At 43.2% G+C, this 20411-nt stretch overlaps 1 protein-coding gene across 3 annotated transcripts; it reads left to right on the top strand.

The window, feature by feature from the left end:
- The first annotated feature begins 34 nt into the window (after positions 1 to 34).
- On the top strand, positions 35 to 20309 carry SAMD13 (sterile alpha motif domain containing 13). Of its 3 annotated transcripts, XR_008749009.1 has the most exons (6): positions 616 to 847; positions 2271 to 2355; positions 6143 to 6254; positions 11593 to 12014; positions 12783 to 12855; positions 17720 to 20309. XR_008749009.1 is itself a non-coding variant. In XM_055815288.1 (4 exons), exons 2-4 carry the CDS (start codon positions 2303 to 2305, stop codon positions 11734 to 11736), a joined length of 309 nt encoding a protein of 102 aa, XP_055671263.1. In that variant the 5' UTR covers positions 35 to 847; positions 2271 to 2302; the 3' UTR covers positions 11737 to 12768. The 3 variants fall into 3 exon arrangements, 1 of the variants encoding a protein (XP_055671263.1); XR_008749008.1 differs by lacking the exon at positions 12783 to 12855; XM_055815288.1 differs by lacking the exons at positions 12783 to 12855; positions 17720 to 20309 and having other exon boundaries at positions 35 to 847; positions 11593 to 12768.
- The last annotated feature ends 102 nt before the right edge of the window (positions 20310 to 20411 follow it).

Raw genomic sequence — 20411 nt, 5'->3', positions numbered from 1 at the left:
AAGGTGCAGTGCTTACAGGAGTAAGAGATGTGGCGGTCTCAGTCTTCTCCCTGGCCCCGCTGCCAGGGGTGGCACAGTGGGGTGGCACAGTGGGGTGGCACGGCCATGCTGTCCTTGGTCACCCTGAGCCTGCCGATGCTCTGGTTCCAGAGGAAGCCAAGTGTCTGCTGTTCCCCGGCAAGCTGACAAGCTCATACTAGAAAGGAATTTTATGCCACTTTATCCGTTTTCCGAGATCTGGCTGATCCCGTTTCCCGCTTTGTGTAACGTCTCCTCGCCTCAGGTACTGCACCCTTCACAGCTACCTGCGGATTCTCCCCCTTTCCCCCGGCTCCTGCCGCCACTTCGTACACCCCCTTGGCAGGAGGAGAGGAACCGCGCACAGGGAGGTCCCGAGAGAAACTCGGGTCACGAAGGTGGCGCCGGGTGCCGCTGCCGGGCCGCGTGCCGCGGGCGCCCCCGCACGCCCCCGGCCCCGGCGCTGCTGCCGGAGGGCAGCCGCTCCCCGCCCCCCCCGCCAGCCCGGCGGAGCTCCCGGGGTCCCCTCCCGAGCCTCCGCGGTGCGGTGCGAGGGGGCTGCTGCGGGGCGGCCGGCGGGGGGACCCCCGCGGCGGGGGGGGGGGGCGGCGCAGCGCTGCGCCTTTAAAACGGCCGCCATGACGCGGGCGGCGGTTGGCGCGGGCCGAGTGTGGCGGCCGCGTCACGCGGGCCGGGAGCCAGGCGGGGCTGCTGCCCGGTGTCAAACTGAGCCGCCTCAGAGCGCCCCGCTGCCGGCGGGGGGGCGGGAGCCGGGGGCTCCGCTGCTCCGGAGCAGCCTGTAGCAATGCTTTGGTTTAGTTGCTCGTAGGTAGGTTTTTCTGTCTTACTTACCCCCCCCCCCCCCCCCCCCCCCCCCTCTCCCCCAGCCCAAAAATGACAATGTGGTGCAGTGCTGCCTGGCGAACGGTTTCGGAGATGCTTGTAAAATGGTGAACGCGTGTCACACAGCCCCGGCGGCGCCGTCTCCTCGCCCCGCCGCGGGGGAAGGGGAGCCCCGGGACCCCCCCGGCGCCGGGGGGCTGCGGGGGCCGGGGCTCCGCCGAAGGTGCCCTGCCCCGAGCCCCGGGCGGCTGCCGGGTCCTGCGGCCGCGGCGGGACCGGCTGGTGCGGGTGGCGTTTTGCAGTCACCTCAGGTGAACCAAGAAGTGATTTGAAGGAATGTGTGCGAGTTATTTGGTCAGTGGTGCAGGAAGCAGCATCTTTTCGATTAGTTTGTTACTGTTTTCGTGGTGCTTTACGTGCTGCTAGCTGTGTAATAAAGGGTCTTTTTTTTTATTTCCCCCCCTAACAGCAGTATTAATTGCTATCCTATGTTTTTTGCAAAGTTTTAGCTGAAGAGTGTGATTTCCCTATTCTGTACTTCCCAGAGCTCTGTTACATTTCACTGGCATCCATTAATTCTACAGCAAGAACATCCTGAGTCCTTGGTCAGTTCTTTGGTGCTCTCGGAAATAGAAATGGCTTACTTGAGAGCAGAAAGAAAAGGCACGGGTCATTTCTGCGTGTTCCATGGAGCAGTGGAAAAAGCTGTCTGGTGGAAGTACTCCAGCACGCTGCGAGGAGGGAAACAAACTGGATTGTCTCCTGTGTCTTTTGTATGCTCCTTTCCTTTTCAGGGTTCAGTATGCCATACCTATAGAAGCAGCTGTGCTAGTACAGGAAGGATGGTCTTATGGATAAGATACTGATTTAGGCCTCAGGAGTTTGGCACTCAATTAGTAACTCTGCTTACCAGCTTTGTGTGAGATGGGTGTAAGTCATTTTGTGCTCATCTGTATCCCAGATTCCCCATTTGTAAAACAAGGCTACGGATTTCAAAACCTCACTAGGGATAAGATGATATGTGTGTTTGAGTCCTCTGTGTAGCAGGATGGCTAAAGGCATAATAAACTCTCTCGATACCTAGTTATATACTGCACGTCAGTCTCTGTGTATGAATATATAGTTCGATCAAAATTCTCTTAGTTTCAAAAAGGATCAAAAGTAATATTACCTTCCTTGATTTTCAGGCATGAAATATTTCTTGCATTTGCAGCATAGGTCGAGTTTTCCTAGTTCATTAGCTATTACCCGTTTTGCCAGGCTTCTGAGGAAAGCGGTCTTTGACAGCACCTTACACTCTGGTGGAAACATGGTTGTATCCCTGTAGAATGCTTGTTTCTGTTATATTATGTTGCTCTTTTCATACTACCAATAATTAAACACAGCTTTTTTTCCCCCTTATTGATCAGTTGCTGAAGTAAAAGAAACCTCTATCCTCCCCATGCTAACTGTTGACATGGAAAACAAGGAAAATGGCTCTCTGGATGTCAAAAAGTAAGTGAATCCATAGTGTTTGGCTTATGTAAACAGCACATGGATTTTGATTGTAGTTTTCCTTTGACTTAATATGGTTGGCAATAAGGGTTATTCCTTTGCCCGTTTCAAACCTTTCCTGTACTCAATTACTTTTTATTGTATTTCAACTTCGAAAATTCTCAGGCACTGAATTGATCAAAAGTGATGTGTGGGAGGACTATATAGCAATGGAGAGATGTAGGAGCCTAGTAACTTAAGTTAGGGTTGTACCTTTCTCTATTGACTTCTCCTCTCAACCCAGAGACTAAAGCAGATGGTAGCACCGTAATCAATACCCTGCCTCTGCTCACGGGTCTGCTAGTGGCTTTTGCAGAACAGCGCCTAATAGAGAGAAGTGTCCTGTATGGAAGACTCCCGTCTGTCTCATTCAGAGACATACACCCTTCTCTACTGACTGCCTAGCCATCTAGAGCTAAGTAGTAGCAGCAGCATATGTTTTTGGTGTCAGTTCTCTTCTGAAACAGATATTTTAAGCTGTTTGCTGGAGAAGCCCTAAACTGCTGATGGGTTCAGACCTAGGGTGGGAATATGACGGAGGCAGGGTGTGCACTGCTCTACAATTTTCTTTAGTGTGGTAGACTGTAGGCTAAGGGATAGGAACTGTTTTGGAGGCATTTCTGTATCCTCAAAGGTCAGCAATTCTTAGATTAGGACTAGCAATTCTGAGTGAAGTTATGATCTGAGAAATGAAGTTCTGTGGGGAAAAATTCAGCCTTACTGCTTTAGAGTTGTAGAAGCCATGCTGAGATAGATATATAAATATATAGATATATTAAAAAAAAAAAAACCAAAAACCAACACAAAGAAAGATACTAGAGAGATTTCTTAGTCTTTCCTCTCAAACTGCAGCATTTCTGCAAAGCTGCACCTCATTCTTCTCCTTCAGATCCCTTTTCCATAAGTCTTCCAAGAAAACTTGAGAATGCTTAGGCTCCCAGGCACGAGAGTAATATAAATAATAATAATGGTCACTTCAGGTTGCTGATAAAACACCTGATTATGACAGCATCAAAAGATCTGATGACAGCCATTAAAATCAGCATGCTCCCTCTTCACTTGAGGCACTGGTTGTACCACACCAACATAAAACGCATTTTCCTGTTCAGTGACTATGAATAGATTATATCGTGTATGTCCCTCAGAAGCCACCTTCATTTGGCAGTCTTGCTTCTACAGTGAGCGCTGTGTGGTGGGAGGAGAAGGGAGGCAGTCAAAGCAAGGACAGTTCACATTTAATCGTTTCCCCCTGAGGCTTACGTGATAAAGGCTCAACTATGGATTGAGAAGGTGTTTTTTTGGAATTGATGGGGATTGTAATTAAACTGATCAGGAGCTCTGGTTTCTAAACGAATGTATACAGTATTGTATGTGTGCATATCTACAAAGGAAACATTTGGCACTTTCCTGAAGTGGTTATAAATAGCTTGGATAAAATCCGTTTGTTCACAGCTATATCCTTTCAGGCCTTGCTGCTTCTGCCACATGATGGCAATAAAGGCACAGGGACAGTGGTGAAAAGCAGACAAACCTAATCTTTATTCATTATCAGTGCATCTAGTATCTCTTTACAAACCATAAAATGCCAGTCCTCTTAATATTTTACAGCATCCAGGATGTCTGGCATAAACTGGTGTACAGCTTAGCCGTGGCTGTTATGTATTTCTTTTTCTTGCCTAAAGAATAGACCCATGTACAACAGCAGGGCAAGAAGGAGGCTGCTGAAGTCTGTAAGCCAAACGAGCATCTGTGTGGGTAGATGGGTTAAAACCCAGCCAGCTTCCAACAGTCTGCCACATGCCTTTGAGTCTTCTGCAGCTGTATCTGTGGAAATTGGCTCCACCTGAGGTCCAGCATGATGCTATTCCTTGAGGCCAGAACTTGCGATTATTTCCTGTGATTAGTTAATGACTAAGGTAGAGCCCCTGAAATCATTGCAGTTGAGCCTGGGATGGGGCTGGATGAGGCTGTAGTTCCCTAGCAGTAAAAGAAGAGCTATGTGAATTTAAATATAATTCTTCAAATGCTGCTTTTACAAATATGCGTAGGCTTTACTACTTAAGCCTCAGAATGCGCACAACACCAAAAATCTTAATTGAAAAGCATTCTTTGATCAAAAAAAAACAAAGTGCTGCTCTGATAAGGCCAGATAGCCTCATTTTCAATTTTGCTGAGTGTTGCCTTTCTATGTAATCACAATCAGTGAAGCGGTTCATGAAGTCGTTACTTGATGAGCAAAAGTAAGAAACTCAGGCCCTTTGCTCGTTGCTCTGAGGTATGTGTATATTCCATGTGATAAGTGAAAGAAACTGCTTTTACAAGGTCAAGTGCAGCATACAGTGTGATATCAAGGTTACGGTGTGAGTGCCTAGGACCAGAGTTTTGTTGCCGTATTGACATATGCATTCCCAGAGTTAGGGGAGAAGCAAAAATCATTGTGTTCAGGAGTCCTCCCTTCCCAGGGCTCAGCTCGCTGTAGAAACTGGGATGTTGTAGAAACGGTGGTGGGAGGTACTCTGTGTGATTCTGTTTGCTCCTGTTCATGGCTGGTTGGAAAAATGGTTGGCTCCCAATTCACTCAGTTATTTTGCTGAAAGACATGCCAGTCTAGGCAAGACAAGAGGTGGTGACAGTTGGAAAAGAAAAATTTGAAGGACAGAACAAAAATGCTGTCAGGAGAGCACAATCTGTGCTTCTTTTCCAGCTGGTGCTGTTGAAAATCAAAGTCCTGCCTCTAAGCTTCAGGACCTGAAATGGACAGGATTCTGACACCTGCCCCCATCTGTACATTTTTGCTATTTCTTCATTAGCATTATGGTTATGCATGCAGAACAGTGGAAAACATCTGGCATGAACTTTGGGACTTCTAGTTGGAGAAACATGTTAAAGAAGTTCTTTCTGTTGATATCTTGCCTTTCATCCTCCTACATTGCTATAGGAAAGGCAATCAAGCTCACTGTGTGTCTTTTTTACCAAGAATTTGAAGATATGCAAAAGTTATCTGAGATAGGGTGATGGCAGGTTGAGGATAAGAAATACAGAAGGATAGTAATATGAGTGATTGGTTGTTTTTGCTACTGTGGAAAGGTCAGTCACAGAAGGAATTAATTCTGATTGTGTTTAACAGATGTTTTCTTGGATTCATAGCTATTTTAGAATAGCTTTGTCCATAGATTTCTCCAAAGATGAGTCCAAAAACACTTTTGGGAAATTTTCTATATTGGACAATTAGTGCAATCATTGGTGCCTCTTTTTTTTGTTTGTTTGTTTTGTTTTGTTTACAAGGTAAAGATGGTTTCCAGTAGTTTCTGCACATGTTACAATGAAGCACAATCTCATCTGGGAAAAGAATAATCCGCATGCTGCAAAGTACTTGGTAGCTGAAAACAAGATGCAGTCTTGAAAGGCAGGGATCTGGTACCTCAGTCATGGTAGTCTTTGCTCTCCGACTGCAAAGGCAGCACACCTGTAGGAAAAGTTCCTGACTGATTACCTCTGGCTGATGTGAAGATTCATGTACTTTTCTTATTTGGTAAAGGGAGAGGTACCTCAGTTGTCCCCAGCATCAGGTCTTTGAAATGGAAGGGAACAGGAGTGACTGTTCTGTATCAGGATCGGGGGAGTTGTGTCAAAGGTTACTTTTCCTGGAGGTACAAAGAAGGAGGGGATGTACACAGGGTGTGCACAAAGAATCAGCAGACCTTCTGCACACGTTTAGTGATTACTTGTCTGGATTTGCACTTTGCAGTTCAGTAGAGAATGGGAGACCGCCGGATCCTGCTGACTGGGCTGTTACCGATGTTGTGAATTATTTCAGAACAGCTGGATTTGAGGAGCAAGCCAATGCTTTTCAAGAACAGGTAAATCTGTTAGGAAACACCTTTTGGCTGCCACCAGTTTCTCACATTGCACATTTTTGCCATGGACCTGGTTATATACAGTTAAATGGAAGTGAAAATCCTACATTAATAGGGTGATTTGAGTCTGTTATTGGGTGAAAATCCATGGGACTATGGTCTTTGAGTAATAATACTGTTCTACAAGGTGTCGTTAATGGGTTGGAGTGTGTTTACAGCAGCCGTCTGAAAGGTGAGGAATCTAAACAAATTTTCTGTCTCAAGCTCAGTCCCTATACAACCCACTTGGTTTTGCTGTCTTGTTACTTAAAATGTGAATGGTAATTTCTTTCTTCCTTACTGTGTTGTGCAAATACACTTAAGGGTACTTATAAAGTCTGGGGCTCCTAAGAAGCAAGTTGCTTTTGCAGGCCTAAGGTGAAAAAGGGGCTGATGTGTTGCATTGAAATTGGCCACGCGCCATGCAGGTGAACAGGGAAAGGACAAGCTGGCAATAAAGGGGAAGAATCTTTTTAGGTGTAGGAGCAGCATGTTTGTAGGACTTGGTCTGAGAAAGAGGCTGGGTCTTCGTTTCTGGGCCTTGTAACTGCTGATGCTAATGGATGGCTTCTTTTGGTAGATTTGATCAGCAAAGAGCTTAATAGTCATATGGCCCCTTGTAACTCGCCTGTCAGCACACTGGTAAGGAGCGTTAGTGGGGCAGGATAGAGGAGCTGGCTTGCTTGGCTTACAGCCCACCTGTTCCGTAAAGAAGGAACTTAGATCTCCAGATTGTCAGTTCAGCACCTTCTCTGGTAAGTCTACAGGTTTGTGTGTGACTACCAGGAAATTAGTTAACAACAGTTATATTTAGTTATCAAAATAGATGGCTTGACCTTCCAAGGCACTGAAGCTACTGCAAGTTATTGGCAGCTTTGCAGGGAAATTGTGCATCTAATGTGAAATAACATTACTGTTGGTCAGGTTAATCCTGCTGACCTTCAGCACTTGGACAGTGAAATCCCATCTGATCCTAACTGATGAGTGTAACAGAGTATCTAAATTTAGCTCTTTTTTCTTGGGGGTAAAAAGGCTGGTGTTGGGTAATTCTCTGTCCAGGTGCAAAGAGAGGCTCTTCCTGCAGCTGCTACTAGTTTTTCAGAATTTCAAGATGGGTAAACAAGACCAAAAATATTAAGTGTATCCATTCCTTAATACCAGCATCCTTGTCTCCTCAACAGCCCTGGAAATGTGGGTTAAAAACCACACAGGCAAAGTAATTGCGGCCTCTGGGAGTTTTTCCCTTATACTGACAGATACCTCTGACTTTCATCAAATATCTTAACCTCTCTGCACCTCAGCTGGCTTGTCAATAATACTGCAGTAATTACTACTGATCTTGCGGCAGCAAGGTGAGGCTAACTCATGAGTTTTGGCAAAGCAATTTGCAACAGCCTGATGGAATGCAGTGTAGAAGTAGAGTGTAAAGGTTTTATTATTACTCTGCAGTGAGGGCAGGTGACTTCAGGAGGATAGCTGAAGCAAGCTGCTTTTTAGCAATGTGTTGCCAGGGCTCTGCTAGAATAGCCATGGGCAGAAATGTGGCTGTGATTCCGTTGCCAACTTCACTTTATGCCAAAGCCTTGGAGAGAGAGGCTGACAGCTGCTACCAGGATGTGCAGCCAGGAGATGTGGGATGGACGCTCACAGCAGAAGTCATTGCCACTTCCTTCGCCCTCTGTTCCCTTAGCAGCCTGAAGAGCAGCAAGTGCCTGATTCTACGTGCCAGCTCTGCCAGCCCATTCCCCTGTACGCACCAGGAACAGCCTTGTCCCTAACCTCCTACAGTGGTGGTGTTCTGTTTCCTCTACACTGTTTCCTAGCCTTTAACTTCAGCTCTGTGTACTTATGGTCTTTGTTATCGGGATCTCACAGGCCTTCCAGGTATGGCAGTGCAGTCAGGTTCTCTTTGAACCCTTAGCCATCCTTTGTCTATAGAGTCACCAGGCATGCAGCTGAAGCTCTGGCTACCTCCATTTTTCTATGCCATTTGTACTGCAGCTGGCCTGGGCCTCAGAAACCTAAATTAATTTGATCTGCTATTGCCCTGAATATGTACTGGATGGGAAATGAGGCTGTAAATGGTAAAATATTCTGTTTCACCTACAACACTAGGAAATTGTTTTCCACTGAATTGCTTCAGTAGGGGTAGCATAATGGTTTCCTTACGAAACTTCGGTAGCCCAGAATATAATCATGAAATCTGTTATTACATTCAGCTTTTACACAACAGAAACTGAGTCCACACTTCCTTTTGATGAATCTGAATGCCTGTGGACTCACCCAAAGCAAGTGACTCAAAGAATTTTTAAGACCTGAATTTTTCTTACAGCATTTTAAGGACTGCAGAAGGTTTTCTTAAAACCGTACTGTAAGTGGCTGTAAGTGGTAGTAAAGAAGTAATGATTGTATGATGATTATACATTATTCCTTCTTGGAGTTCCACTGATGTCAGCAAGTCGGAAGAGCTCACTGATGAAAACAGATTCAACTGAAAGATGTTGACTAATAAAAAAAAAATAAAATTAAAATGTCAGCAAGCAAATCAGACAAGTGCAAAGTTGGAGGCACAGGATAACTAAAGAGAGAGACAGACCAGATGCAGGATGAGGGTGTGAACAACTTCAAAGAACTGCTGCTTGTCAGTACATGGCTGAGCTTTTGCCAGGAGCCCTGGGGAGCACAGTGGGCTGTGGCTCACTCAAAGACTGAAGCTGTATGCTGTGTCTTGAGACATGCTGGTGCTATGGCTGACCTTCATTGTCGCCCCTGTGGCGGCTTAACCGTTGGTATTGCGATAGCCAGATAAGCCCAAGTAAGCCAATGCTAGTCTGCTGGCATCACTGCAGTGCCTTACCAGAAGGGAGCCTGGGGTTTGGTGCTAGCTTGTCTGCTGCTGCTTCCTGGCAAAGCCATGGCATGGAGGAGCATGTGAGCATGCTGGCTGCCATCCTTGTATGTTAGCTGTACTGTAAAACTGTACAGTTCTTAGTGACTTGGAGAAAGAGCAGGAGTGCTGGGTGGACTTGAAGCTTCACTGGTCCTCTGGTTCTTTGCTGAAGACAACATGGTATTGCTGCTGAGGTCATCCTGGCACAGTGGGGTAATTCCCCCATTAGCTCTGGTTGTGCAGAGGTGTGCCTCTGCAGATGACATTAAAAAGGCATACCAAAAGTTGGCATTGAAGTTGCATCCTGAAAAAAAGATCCAGAAAATAGAGAAGTAGCAGAGAAGAAATTCAGAGAAGTCACCAAAGCATACAAAAGCTTACCTGGTGCCAAAAACTAGAATGATTATGAAGCGGCTTTAAGTGGAAGAGGTAAAGCTCACAATACACACAAAGATATAAAACACTTGAATTCGGAATACATAGTCACTAATTTCTACCCAGATATATTTAAAGAATTGGGTTTGTATTCAGTGAAAGCCTTAGTAGTTACCCTGTGGAAGAAGGGAAAGGAATAGGTGCATTTTTCCTATTCTTGGAGTTTCTCCTGTTCCAGGTACTGGATTTACTTCACTTGGATCCTGCCAAGCTGGAGGCTGTTCTTCCTCCATAGCATCGTTGAACAGCAGCAGAAAAGCCAACTTCAGATGGGTCATAGCAATGAGCAAAATACTCTCTGGTGTCAGAATTCCCACAGAAAGAATTGTGACACATGGAAAAGAGAGGATTGAAACTGGTTTTAACCATTAACATTCTCAACAGTAATTGGAAAGAGGCACCTGCTATAATTGGGTAAAAGTTATTGGAACCTTTTTTTCTTTTAGAAATGCTGTTACATTGCACTCTGAGGCATTAGCAGTCATATCTCTTGGGGAGACTTTAAAGAAATTCCACTTTCAGCTGATCTTTGACTATGTTGTGGTTTGTCCATATATTTTGTATTTATAAACTGTCAAATCGTAAGAGACATCGGTCTGGACAAATTCATGCTAAATTTTAATACGTCTTCCTCTTTTTGTGTTGAGTTTTAATGGAGGATGGGATCTCTGACATTTCCAAGACAATGTTCAATATTCCCAAGGACGATGCTGCAGTGGGACAAACTGATGTGTGATGTTTAGAATGTTTATAAAAATACAGAATTCTGGCAATATATTATCATGGAAAACAACATCTGCAAGCATTTGAACAGGTTGTTGGCTATTGATAACATTTAATAGTTAAATTCAACATTTAATAGTGAGGGGGGGTTATTATTAAAAATAAAAGGGAAAGCAACAGCAGAGTGAAGTCCAGCGCAGGACAATGCTATATACAATGCTATATACAACGCTATATATATGCCTATATACAATGCTATATAAGGCTATATACTGCTTTGGGCTGTGACTACCTTGGGAGGTCTGGCTGTGTTGCAAGACACCAGTCAGTGCACGGCTGTGTAGCTGCAGGTCCTGTTTCCTGCGTAGCGCAGTGTGATTGAACTGTGCAAGAATGTGTAAAGAAAAGGATGGTCCCATGTCTAAAACGCAAATAGGAGTTGAATAGGAGTTGAGATGTGGATTCTTCCTCTTCCATTTAGACTTTGAAAAAAATCATTTACAGGTGGTTTTCAAACATAGAGCAAGGTTTTGAGGTAGGAAAACCCCAAAGCCTACAGGATTTCTAATCTAAACAAGTCAGAAAGCCAAGGCTGGAGAGAAAAAACCCCAACAAAACATATCTGTGATTTTAAAGTGGGAATTTTAAGCAGGAACAAGTAGGGGTTGTCGAGACCTAAGCAGGGAAGCTGCTGCTCTTAGCTTCTTCTGTTGTAAGTGGAGGAAAAGAAGTTCCCTTAGACTGTTGAGATCCCCAGTTAGGCCCTTCTGAAATTTCTAATTGCAGGAGTCTCGCCCCCACCCCCAGGATGTATGGGAAGGTTGGTCTTTTAGAGAAGGCATCTGAAGTTATTAGCAGATACTGACTAGTCCAAACTTGCATATCACTGTCAATGGTAATTCTTCTGAAATGCGCTTCATAAGCCTTCTTAAGAGCATCCTTCCCTTAATGGCTGATCATTAGGCAATCTGCACACGTACCTATTAATTTGAAACAGATTTACAAAGAGGGAATCCTGAAATTGGGTTCATTTGGGTTTTGTGCTTGACTAAATAGTATTTACATATTAGTCAGCACAGGTGAGCACTTGGAAAGCAGACAGCAGTGTTTAGCAGCTATAAACATAGTTTCAGGATAATCAAGGCTACTATTTTCTCATTGACCCCCTGTAGCAGTCTTCCATTTGTTGCATGACTGTTCTCATCTGTTAGATTTGTACATTTGTCTTTATCAACTCTTTAATTCTTCTTATAGGAAATTGATGGCAAATCATTACTGTTGATGACAAGAAATGATGTACTGACTGGACTTTCATTAAAACTGGGGCCTGCGCTGAAAATCTATGAATATCACGTAAAACCTCTACAGACACAACATCTAAAGAACAACTCTTTATAGCGAATTGCCTAATTGGGGTCGTGTTGTGCCTCAAACAATAAATAAGCAATTTGGTTTCATGTGATGGAACTTTGTAAAGAGAGAATATATCTATTAAGAATTTAAACCAAATTATGATATATATCCTATTGGATAGAGTTGGCAATATACTATATACTGAGTCTGAACTGAGAGAGGTGGTGTGTATTTTTTACATAGTACATAATGATTTTCTCTTTTAGGAAGTGTCAGTGAGCATGTTGAGATAGCTACGTCACTGTATCCAGATCAAAAGGGAGGTATGTCATTCTCATTTTTGAGCCCAACATGTTCTTGATTTCATGAATTAATATACCAAAAACCCCCAAAACAAAACACCCCAACCCAAGTAAAGTTTACATGCATCTTTGGGAGACAGAAACCAATTAAAGTAGGGTTTGGTTTACACTAAAGACATACTAAAATTATTACTACTTATAATTTTAGGATGGGACTGACACTTGCCAACTCACCCTTTTTTGCAGAGGGTCCTATTTTGACCTTATTAAGGTTTACTCGCGGTATGCTGCAATGTTTAAAGCTGTATATACAACTAACATAACCCCTTCGATAGCAGAAGGTGTTGCAGACAGGTGAAACTGGGTTGTGTATTTTTTGCTGTCCTTCAAATTTTCAGCTTGTTTTCACCTGTTTTTAATAGTAGTTCTATGTAAAGTATAGTTGGTTTTTAAAAGTTTGTGTTGCTTTGCAAAACAAAAAAGCTTCATTTTATTCCTTTTTTAATTTATGATAACTTGTTTTCTAACATGCAGAAATTTGTAAAAAGTAAAATTCTGCACATTTTTAATATTGTCTGTCATTGGTGTTGTAATGGTTGATTTTTTTTTTATGCTTTACTTAACGATTTGAATACTTGTTTTAAAAACTGAAAGAAGCTGTCTTGTCACCATACATCTCTGTTAAAAGAGAGTCTTGTTCAATCTGTTTGTACCAGTTCCCTATTTGATAGGTTGCTTGCTATATCCCAATAAAATATTGCTTATGTTTGGATTCTGTTTACTTTATAGATCTTTTACTTTCTCTGTTTCTTTGTTGTGGTATATTGGAACTCCTGGTTTTCTCCATTTTCCCATTAAAAAGGTACTAAACCCTACTTAATATTCTATGTTCTTGTGATTACTTTTAAGACCACCTACCAAGATATTTAAAGATTTCATTATTTTTGCTTTTTCTTATCTAGTGTTATATACCACTGAAGGAGAAGCCCTGGTCAGAGTTCATCAGTAACATCTGTGCTTCTGTTAGTCCCTTCTAGAGCTGTCAGTGGTGTGGAGGTGCTGTGCTGGCCCTGGGGGAGCAGGGTAACATACCCCAGAATGCCTGGGCGATAGCGCACGGATGGTGCCAAGCACTCTCTGGGCTCACCATCTTTTCTGGCCCAGAGAACTTCGTTATGACCCCTGAAGTTGGGATGTGGGTTTGCATCAATGAGGTTGGGCAAAGGAACCAGGAAATAAGCAGGACAGTGTGGTGAACGTGGAAATGGTGGCGGGGTGCAGCTGAGGAGGGAGAAGGTAACAGAGGGTGATGCTTTCTGCCAAGTGGAGATAGGATTCAGGGAGAGGAAGAAGAAGCTCCTGTAATCTCCTGCCTAGGTGGTGGCCCTGCCTTGGCTTCTGACTTGGCCAAGTGTGAGGTGGCTGTTGATACTACAGTGCTAGAAGAGTTGCTTATGGTTTCTGGTGTTGAGATTGAGAAGGGGTAAAGCCTTACTAATAGCTATGCTGTAGGGAAAGCTCATGGTATGTGGTATAATAGATAAACTATGCAGCAGCATGCTTTCTTGTATACTTTCTAACCTTTACATTGTGTAACATATTTATTAGGAATTTGAGACACATGATAGGAGGTGGAGATGTATTCACCATTTCTCTTTCTGTCCCTTTGTACTGAGGTCACTTCAGGTATCAGTCTGTTAGCGGGTTTGTAAGTCACAATCTGATTTCTGCTTATAATTTTATTTATAGTGTGGTAGAGTTCAGAGATACTTACTGGGACTAGGGATCTTCTGGACAACTAGACTCAGGTAGAAAGCATCATCCTTGGGAATTTTTCAGGTACAGTCTGTATCAGGCTAATTACAGGCTACAATTGAAAAATTATACATGAAACTCCTAAATATTTTAATATGGGATTAGGTATGTTTATGAAAAGGATTATATGAAGCAGCTGCGTGTAGCTGTCTGGAGATGCCTACCAGCCCTGTATTTGTAGAACTGTTGTTGGAGGAGAATACATAGTGCTATGTTACTGAAAGATGAATTGAATATTCTCTTTTTCTCGATTTGCGTGTTTGGTGGGGGATTGACACATTTTGTAGATCTAAGAGTGACACAGAATTAAAAGTAAAATACATTTATTCCATGAGGAAGTAAAACGCTCTGCCGTGCAGCTGTGAGAGTGCATTTGGTGATTACTGAGCACTGTTCTTTCTTTTAATATGTTTTAATGAGCAAATGAATTGCATTCAGAAACATCCAGATTGTATTCCCCTTTTGATCTGCACCACTAACTGGTTCATACAAGTAGAGGCCTAACAGAAAGCTTGCTGCAAGTGTGGAAAGGAATTCGGAGTATGTGGCTCAGAAATGTAATGATTTTTTTACTGTCCCTGATCTTTACTGTAGTTTCCTGCTGTTCTCTGAGCTTTCTAATGCTACTGTTGTCTTTGTGCAGGTGACTGTTCTGGTTTTGTCTGTTACATTTTCCTTGCTGTTTCTGGGAGAACAAAAAGTCTGTTTTAAAAGACTGGAGGGTTTGAAAGAGGAAGTCAAAGCCAGATTATTTTTAGCTACCATTCCTCTTGCAGAAAACACAGCTGCTGTTAAGATGAGGAAGTGACTGATGGGCATTACTGGATGCCATGTCAATATAGCAGTTTTGTGAGTCGCAGAGCTATGCAGGAATCCGCTTTATAATATGCCCTTAATGTGCCTGCAGCTAGGAGAGTCCCTCTTTTTTCAAAAGCCCTCCCTGTGCTTTGGGTGGTGGTGAAGCTCCCAGTGTCCCACTGCTCAGCTGATACTGGGTGCGAGAGCGATGATGGTTTCAGTGCTGCAAGTCCCTTTGCTTTCACACTGAACCAGCAATTTTGAGAGTGGCCTCCTCCTCCTAGAGGCAGCTTTAAGATGCAAAGCAGCAGCCAGCTCCCCTGCCCTGCTGCCGATCTGCACAAGAACAGAGGGGCACACTGCAGCCACGGTCTGCCTTTTCCATGTCCTTCCTCTTACCCTTTTCGTAGTACCACTAGTGCACATCTCTCAGAGTCTTATATACAACTTTTAAATTGATTTGAAGGCATTACAGTATGGCCTTCTTGGTGCGATGGTAGTGAAATATATATAGGTGGTGTTCATCAGCTCTGATCTTTGCTGTTTGGTCTCCTCTCAAGCCATAGATACATACGCAATGCATAGCATGCTTACTTTGCATGCAAATATGATGACAAGTACCACACATAAAGCACATATAAGGCAACTGTCAGCAAAGTGTGGAGGCTGTGGCTGTGCCTGTCCACCAAGGTCACTTCCTCAGCCCAGAGAAAATTGTTTTGTGTGCTTGCTGATCCCCTTTAAAACTGTTTGCTCTAATGTGATACACTTTTATCAATTCGTAGAAAATTCTTTGCTCTTACAATTATAGGACAAGACTCGGCAGCTGTAGCAAAGGGAGTAGCTACCCACGCATCGCTCCTCGTTAGAAACGGCCCTGGCAGAATGTCACATTAGGCCCTTGTTGCCAGTGATTACTTGCTAAATAGCCTTTTTTCAACATGTTCAAATTCTACCAAGTCCTTTACCTTATTCTCATTTATAAAAATCAGCATTTAATTGGTCTGTTATCTTCAACACTCCTCTTTCCGCTGTCATACTTAAGTTACAATCACAGTTACCTGAAGAGCAGAGGGTCTTACTTTCTGTGAGTCTGGGGGAATCTACAAATTTCTTTTTTTGTTGTTGTTTTTTTTTTTTAATGGCAATATTGTCTAAAATTTGAAGGCTGAGTCTGAGCAGGACCAGAAAAACATTATCTCACTTTGTCTCCATTCTGGTTCTTTCCTTCCAAGTCAAAACAGCAGTTCCTTCCCTTCCAGGAATGGGTTTTGTCCCAAAAGTCACATGGGAAATTGACTAAATATGCATGTGAGCAGTGTAACCGTCACTGGCTCAGTAAGCAGCAGGATGAGTAGAGCAGTACAGAGAAAGGGTCTGCTGTGCTCTCTCACCTTCACCTTGGGGACAATTTACACAGGCAGCGGATTGCCTTCTGCTTTGGGAGAACGAGAGGACTTTGTGCCTGGGGATGTTAGCCAGGAGAGGCCATCCATGTCCTGTTCCATCGCACCGAAGGCCTCTGTGCACTGTCACCTCTGCATTGCTCAGTTTTGACAGCAGCTTCCCCCAGGGCGGTGCAGAGGGCAGTGGCTGTCATTAGCCCACTGGCAACCTGCAAGGGCAGTCTTCATTGCAATAACGGGCAGACCGATTTAATAAGTAGCTTGCATTCCTGTTGGGAAAGGCTGTGTTCTTTTTCATATGATAATGTAACAAAGTCATTAGTTTGTTGGGTTTTTTTTACTTAGTCTCTATAATTAGGGAATTGTTTGATTGAGTGATGTTCCATTGGATCCCAGATGTGTATTCAACTTACTCCCACAATAACATTAGCTGCTAGATGCTGTAAATTTGAGGAATGCAGCTGTAACCTCAAACACACGAAGAGCCCAAGGGGAGCACCATTAGGACTATAAGTGGCCCTTGGTCTCCATATGAGGGTTTTATTGCTACCAAAGGCCACTGGTGAGTACTGGAGGCCACTGTTTATATGCTGCACTCGTGAGCATCTTTGTCAAAGGCACAGTCAGCAGTTGTAACTGCTGTATTATCAGCTGATCTGCTGATAAGGCAACAACAAATGTCTCTGCATTGGCAGGCTTGCACTCATCTCAAGATGTTCTCTTCCCTTTTTCAGATGATTGCTATGATCCAGCTGCCCCTCAACCCTCTGCGGCACTAGCTATGTGGAGGATGCCCCTGACTTTGTAGCAGCTAAATCATACCAAAAAAGAGAGGGAAGGCTCATCACTTGCACCTATCTCTGTTTCAAGAGTAACATTGTTTTGTTTTGTACTGGTGGATTGCAGCAGGAGGAAGGAAGTAGAGAGTAGGAAACTTGTAGCTGAGTTAGTTCCTCAGCTGGTGGCCAAACCATAGGGAGAAGTGTGGAAGGCGGGTGTGTGCCTGAATGTAGCAATCCTGTTTCACAAGGATACTCCTATTATACTCCCTTTTCCCATCTCTACAAATATCCCGTGCTAGTTTGCCTGGGCTTCTCTACCTGGAAATATGTGTAATCTAGAATTTGGAAACATTGCAGGATTACGAGGCCATTAAAACTTGAGCTTTTGTCTTTTCCAGTCCGGTGTAGATGTTAACATGGTAATTCATGCCTAATGGCACTCCTGAGAGGCAGCAGAAGATCCCCTCAGTACTCGGGCACTCTGCTTTCTGCTGTTTTGTTTCCCTCTGCGCCAACAGTTTCTCTACCTCCTTATTTTACTAGTTTTGAGTTCCTCCAGTATTGTTTGTTTGGGGTTTTGTTTTGGGGTTTTTTTTTTCAGCTCTTCAATATCCAGATAGGAGAAATACTGGTCCTCACTTTTTTCTTTTTGTATCTTCCGTTCTCTCCCTTCTTTGGTTTGTCTGATTCTTTTACTATCACTGTATTGCTCCCGCACCCCCCATATTTTTGGCTTATCTTCTAGTCTTTCTTGCCTCTGTTATGTTATGTTCCTGTTCCAGGCTGGCTCCCCTGTGCACCTCCATCCATCAAGGCCTGGGTTAAAAGTGCCTGTGCCCACAGGCAAGCATTTACTTGCAGCAATACCTGACTTGCTACAGTCAGTTAACGGGACTGAATGATTACCTTTGCTTCTGCCCCCCAGGTCCGTGAAGTACTCCTCCAGCTCTCTCTGGCAGGCAGCAGTAGGGTATGTGCCCCTTTCCTGGTTCTTTCCACCGCTTGTTTTTTTTATGAGCCTGGCAGAGGTGAACTGCTGTCCTGGTGTGTAATTTGGGATGGATCTTCAAGGGAACATGACAAGCTTCAACTCAATGCGGCTGAGAGTTTGCAAGTCAGTAATAAAACTCCGTAACAACTAACCCTAGCTCATGTTGTTTCTTATTTGGTTGCCATAGATCAGTCATACTTCAACTGATCTAGTAAGTGTTATTTATACATGTGTTTTTAAATACATATATGTATACGTATGGGACCAGGTGTGTGTGCATGCACTCAGGTATGTGTGTGGGTTTTTTCTTTCTTAGACTGGTATGAATGGTAAAGTTCAATTTCAGAATAAGAAAATTGTTTATATCCTAATTATAGCTGAGATGTGAGTTGACATTTCTGGTCCTCTAAGTGGAGACATTCAGTAGGTTTCCTTTCTAGATACAGCCTGTGCACTTTCCAGTAAGAAGATGGCTGGCTGTTGTATGTACACAAATAGCAGGATTCTAACTTCACAAGTGTTTATATTGCGATTTCTAGCCAGAAAGGGGTTTATTTGAACACTTTGTCAGCTCAGTTCAACTTAGAATCAGGGTTCTGTATTCCTGATAAAGCAAGATTAAAAAAAAAAAGAAAAAGAAAAAAAGACAACTTTAAAGAAGAAAAAAAAAAGTAGCTGTAATAGTTAATGAAAACTGACAGGTTTAAATGTGTGTTGGAAAGCAAGTAGCCTGAATATCTGTAGGATAATACAGCCAGTGAAGACAGATCACTTGTACTGACCCTGACGGTGACATTTCTTCTCTGTTTTAGATATTGGCTAATGAGTTTAGCTGGTACATTTTATCTTTGTGACATTATCTGCATGTGGAGCATGATCATCAGCTGAGGAGGACTGTGGCTGGACTGCTATCAGAATCGAATAGGAACAGGATGTGAAAGAATCAGATGCTAAAATGATAGTAATATGTGTGTACGCTTGAAATAGTGTTTTTGGTAGGAGGCTGCAGGCCCTATAAACTACTGGGATATAGCCCAGGACCAGCAACTTCATGTTATCAGCAAGAAGATGTATTTTAAATGGCAATTTATGATCTGCTAACTGCTGCTCAGTTTCATCAAGTGTGATTTCATTGGCAAAGCATCACAGCTGCCTCTGAGTAAAATGCGGTAAGCAACCTGAATAGCTCCTCTGGACAGGAACTGGAAAAAAAAAATCTCTCTCAATTAAAATAATGCAAGTCCATTGTGGAGACTGAATCCAATGAAGCCGATGGGAATTTGGTCAGGTTTCAGGCCTGAGTAAGTCTGGCTAAGTCCCATTTTCAAGAACGATTTATGCCATTGTTACCTGAATCTAACTGCCATATGGAAAATTTGGGCTTCTTCCGATTGCCTAAGTTCTTTCTTCAGAAGCAATCTGCCCACGTAAGTGACTCAGGTTTGCAGTGCTGAATGGAGCTGTGCCAAGATGCCTTTATAGAAACCACATTGCATGAGTATACATGTGTGCTTGTTGCCACAGGAAAGTCTATATAAACAGCTGCTTGCTGCTCTGTGTCCTCATTCTGCCATGAAGGTTAGTCCACTGCTACCTTACAAGCCCACAAATGAAGCACAAATAGTAACGAAGGAAACCACCTGCCTAATGCAATAAATTTCTCATAAGGTAGAAAGGAGGTGGGTTGTGAAAATCTGCCTTGTTTAGAAACAGGTAAATGCTGAAATGTTCAGTAAGAGCCTTTTTCTTCCTTTTTTTTTTTTTTTTTCTTTCCATCTGTTGGTAGCGAGCCATCATTTGGAACAAGACTTGTCACTTTTTGAGGTAAAATTAGCTGAACTAAAACATATTTCTTTTACAGTGTTTGCATTTATACGTAAAGTAGTAAACAGTTTCATTTCTTGTTTGGTAAATAGTCAAATACTAGCTTGTTTTTTGATGTTGCTCTTTATTTGCCCTTAAAAGATACATTAATAAATTACAAGCACCTAAAAATAGTAGAAATAGCAAGACATAAGCCCACAAGTACAATATGACACAATCTAACAAGGTAGGAAAGAATGTCCCCAGCAAAAGCTAGAAGTGTTGTAAATAAAACTTTCAGAATTGACTAATGGCCAGAGAACAGCGTATCTGGGACAGCTTCGCTCTGTGGTGTCATTTGTCCTGTTGTTTTTCAGGAGATATCTCAGGCTTGTGAACAGCGTCTTCCCTTCGCATCTGTTATATCCTGCTCAGCAAGGCAAGTTCCTATTTTTCAAAGCACCTCAAAATGTCACATGGTGCAGGTCATGCTCCTCATTTTCGGTGCCTAGGAATTTCATGATTGTACCCAGAGGAATGCTGCAGATCTGAGAAGGCACAAAGGCGACTGAATTGCAGGTTTTGGAAGTAACTTTGGCCACGTCCCATTGGATTTGTGTTCTGTCATATGGTGTCTGTGAAAATGATGCTCACAGAAAATGAGAGCAGCGGTTAGAAGCTGTCAGAAGTTGAGCAGAGCAGGATTTCTGTTACAAATGTGGTAGCCACAGTTTGCAAGACAAGAATTGTTGGCTACGTAGTTTTATCTCCATGTTCAAAGCTATCACCTGGGGTAACTAAGGTAAGATGTGCATTGGCTGGC

Source organism: Falco peregrinus, chromosome 10 (assembly GCF_023634155.1).
Source record: "Falco peregrinus isolate bFalPer1 chromosome 10, bFalPer1.pri, whole genome shotgun sequence".
NCBI lineage: Eukaryota > Metazoa > Chordata > Aves > Falconiformes > Falconidae > Falco > Falco peregrinus.
This window is presented reverse-complemented; position numbering and strand designations above follow the sequence as displayed.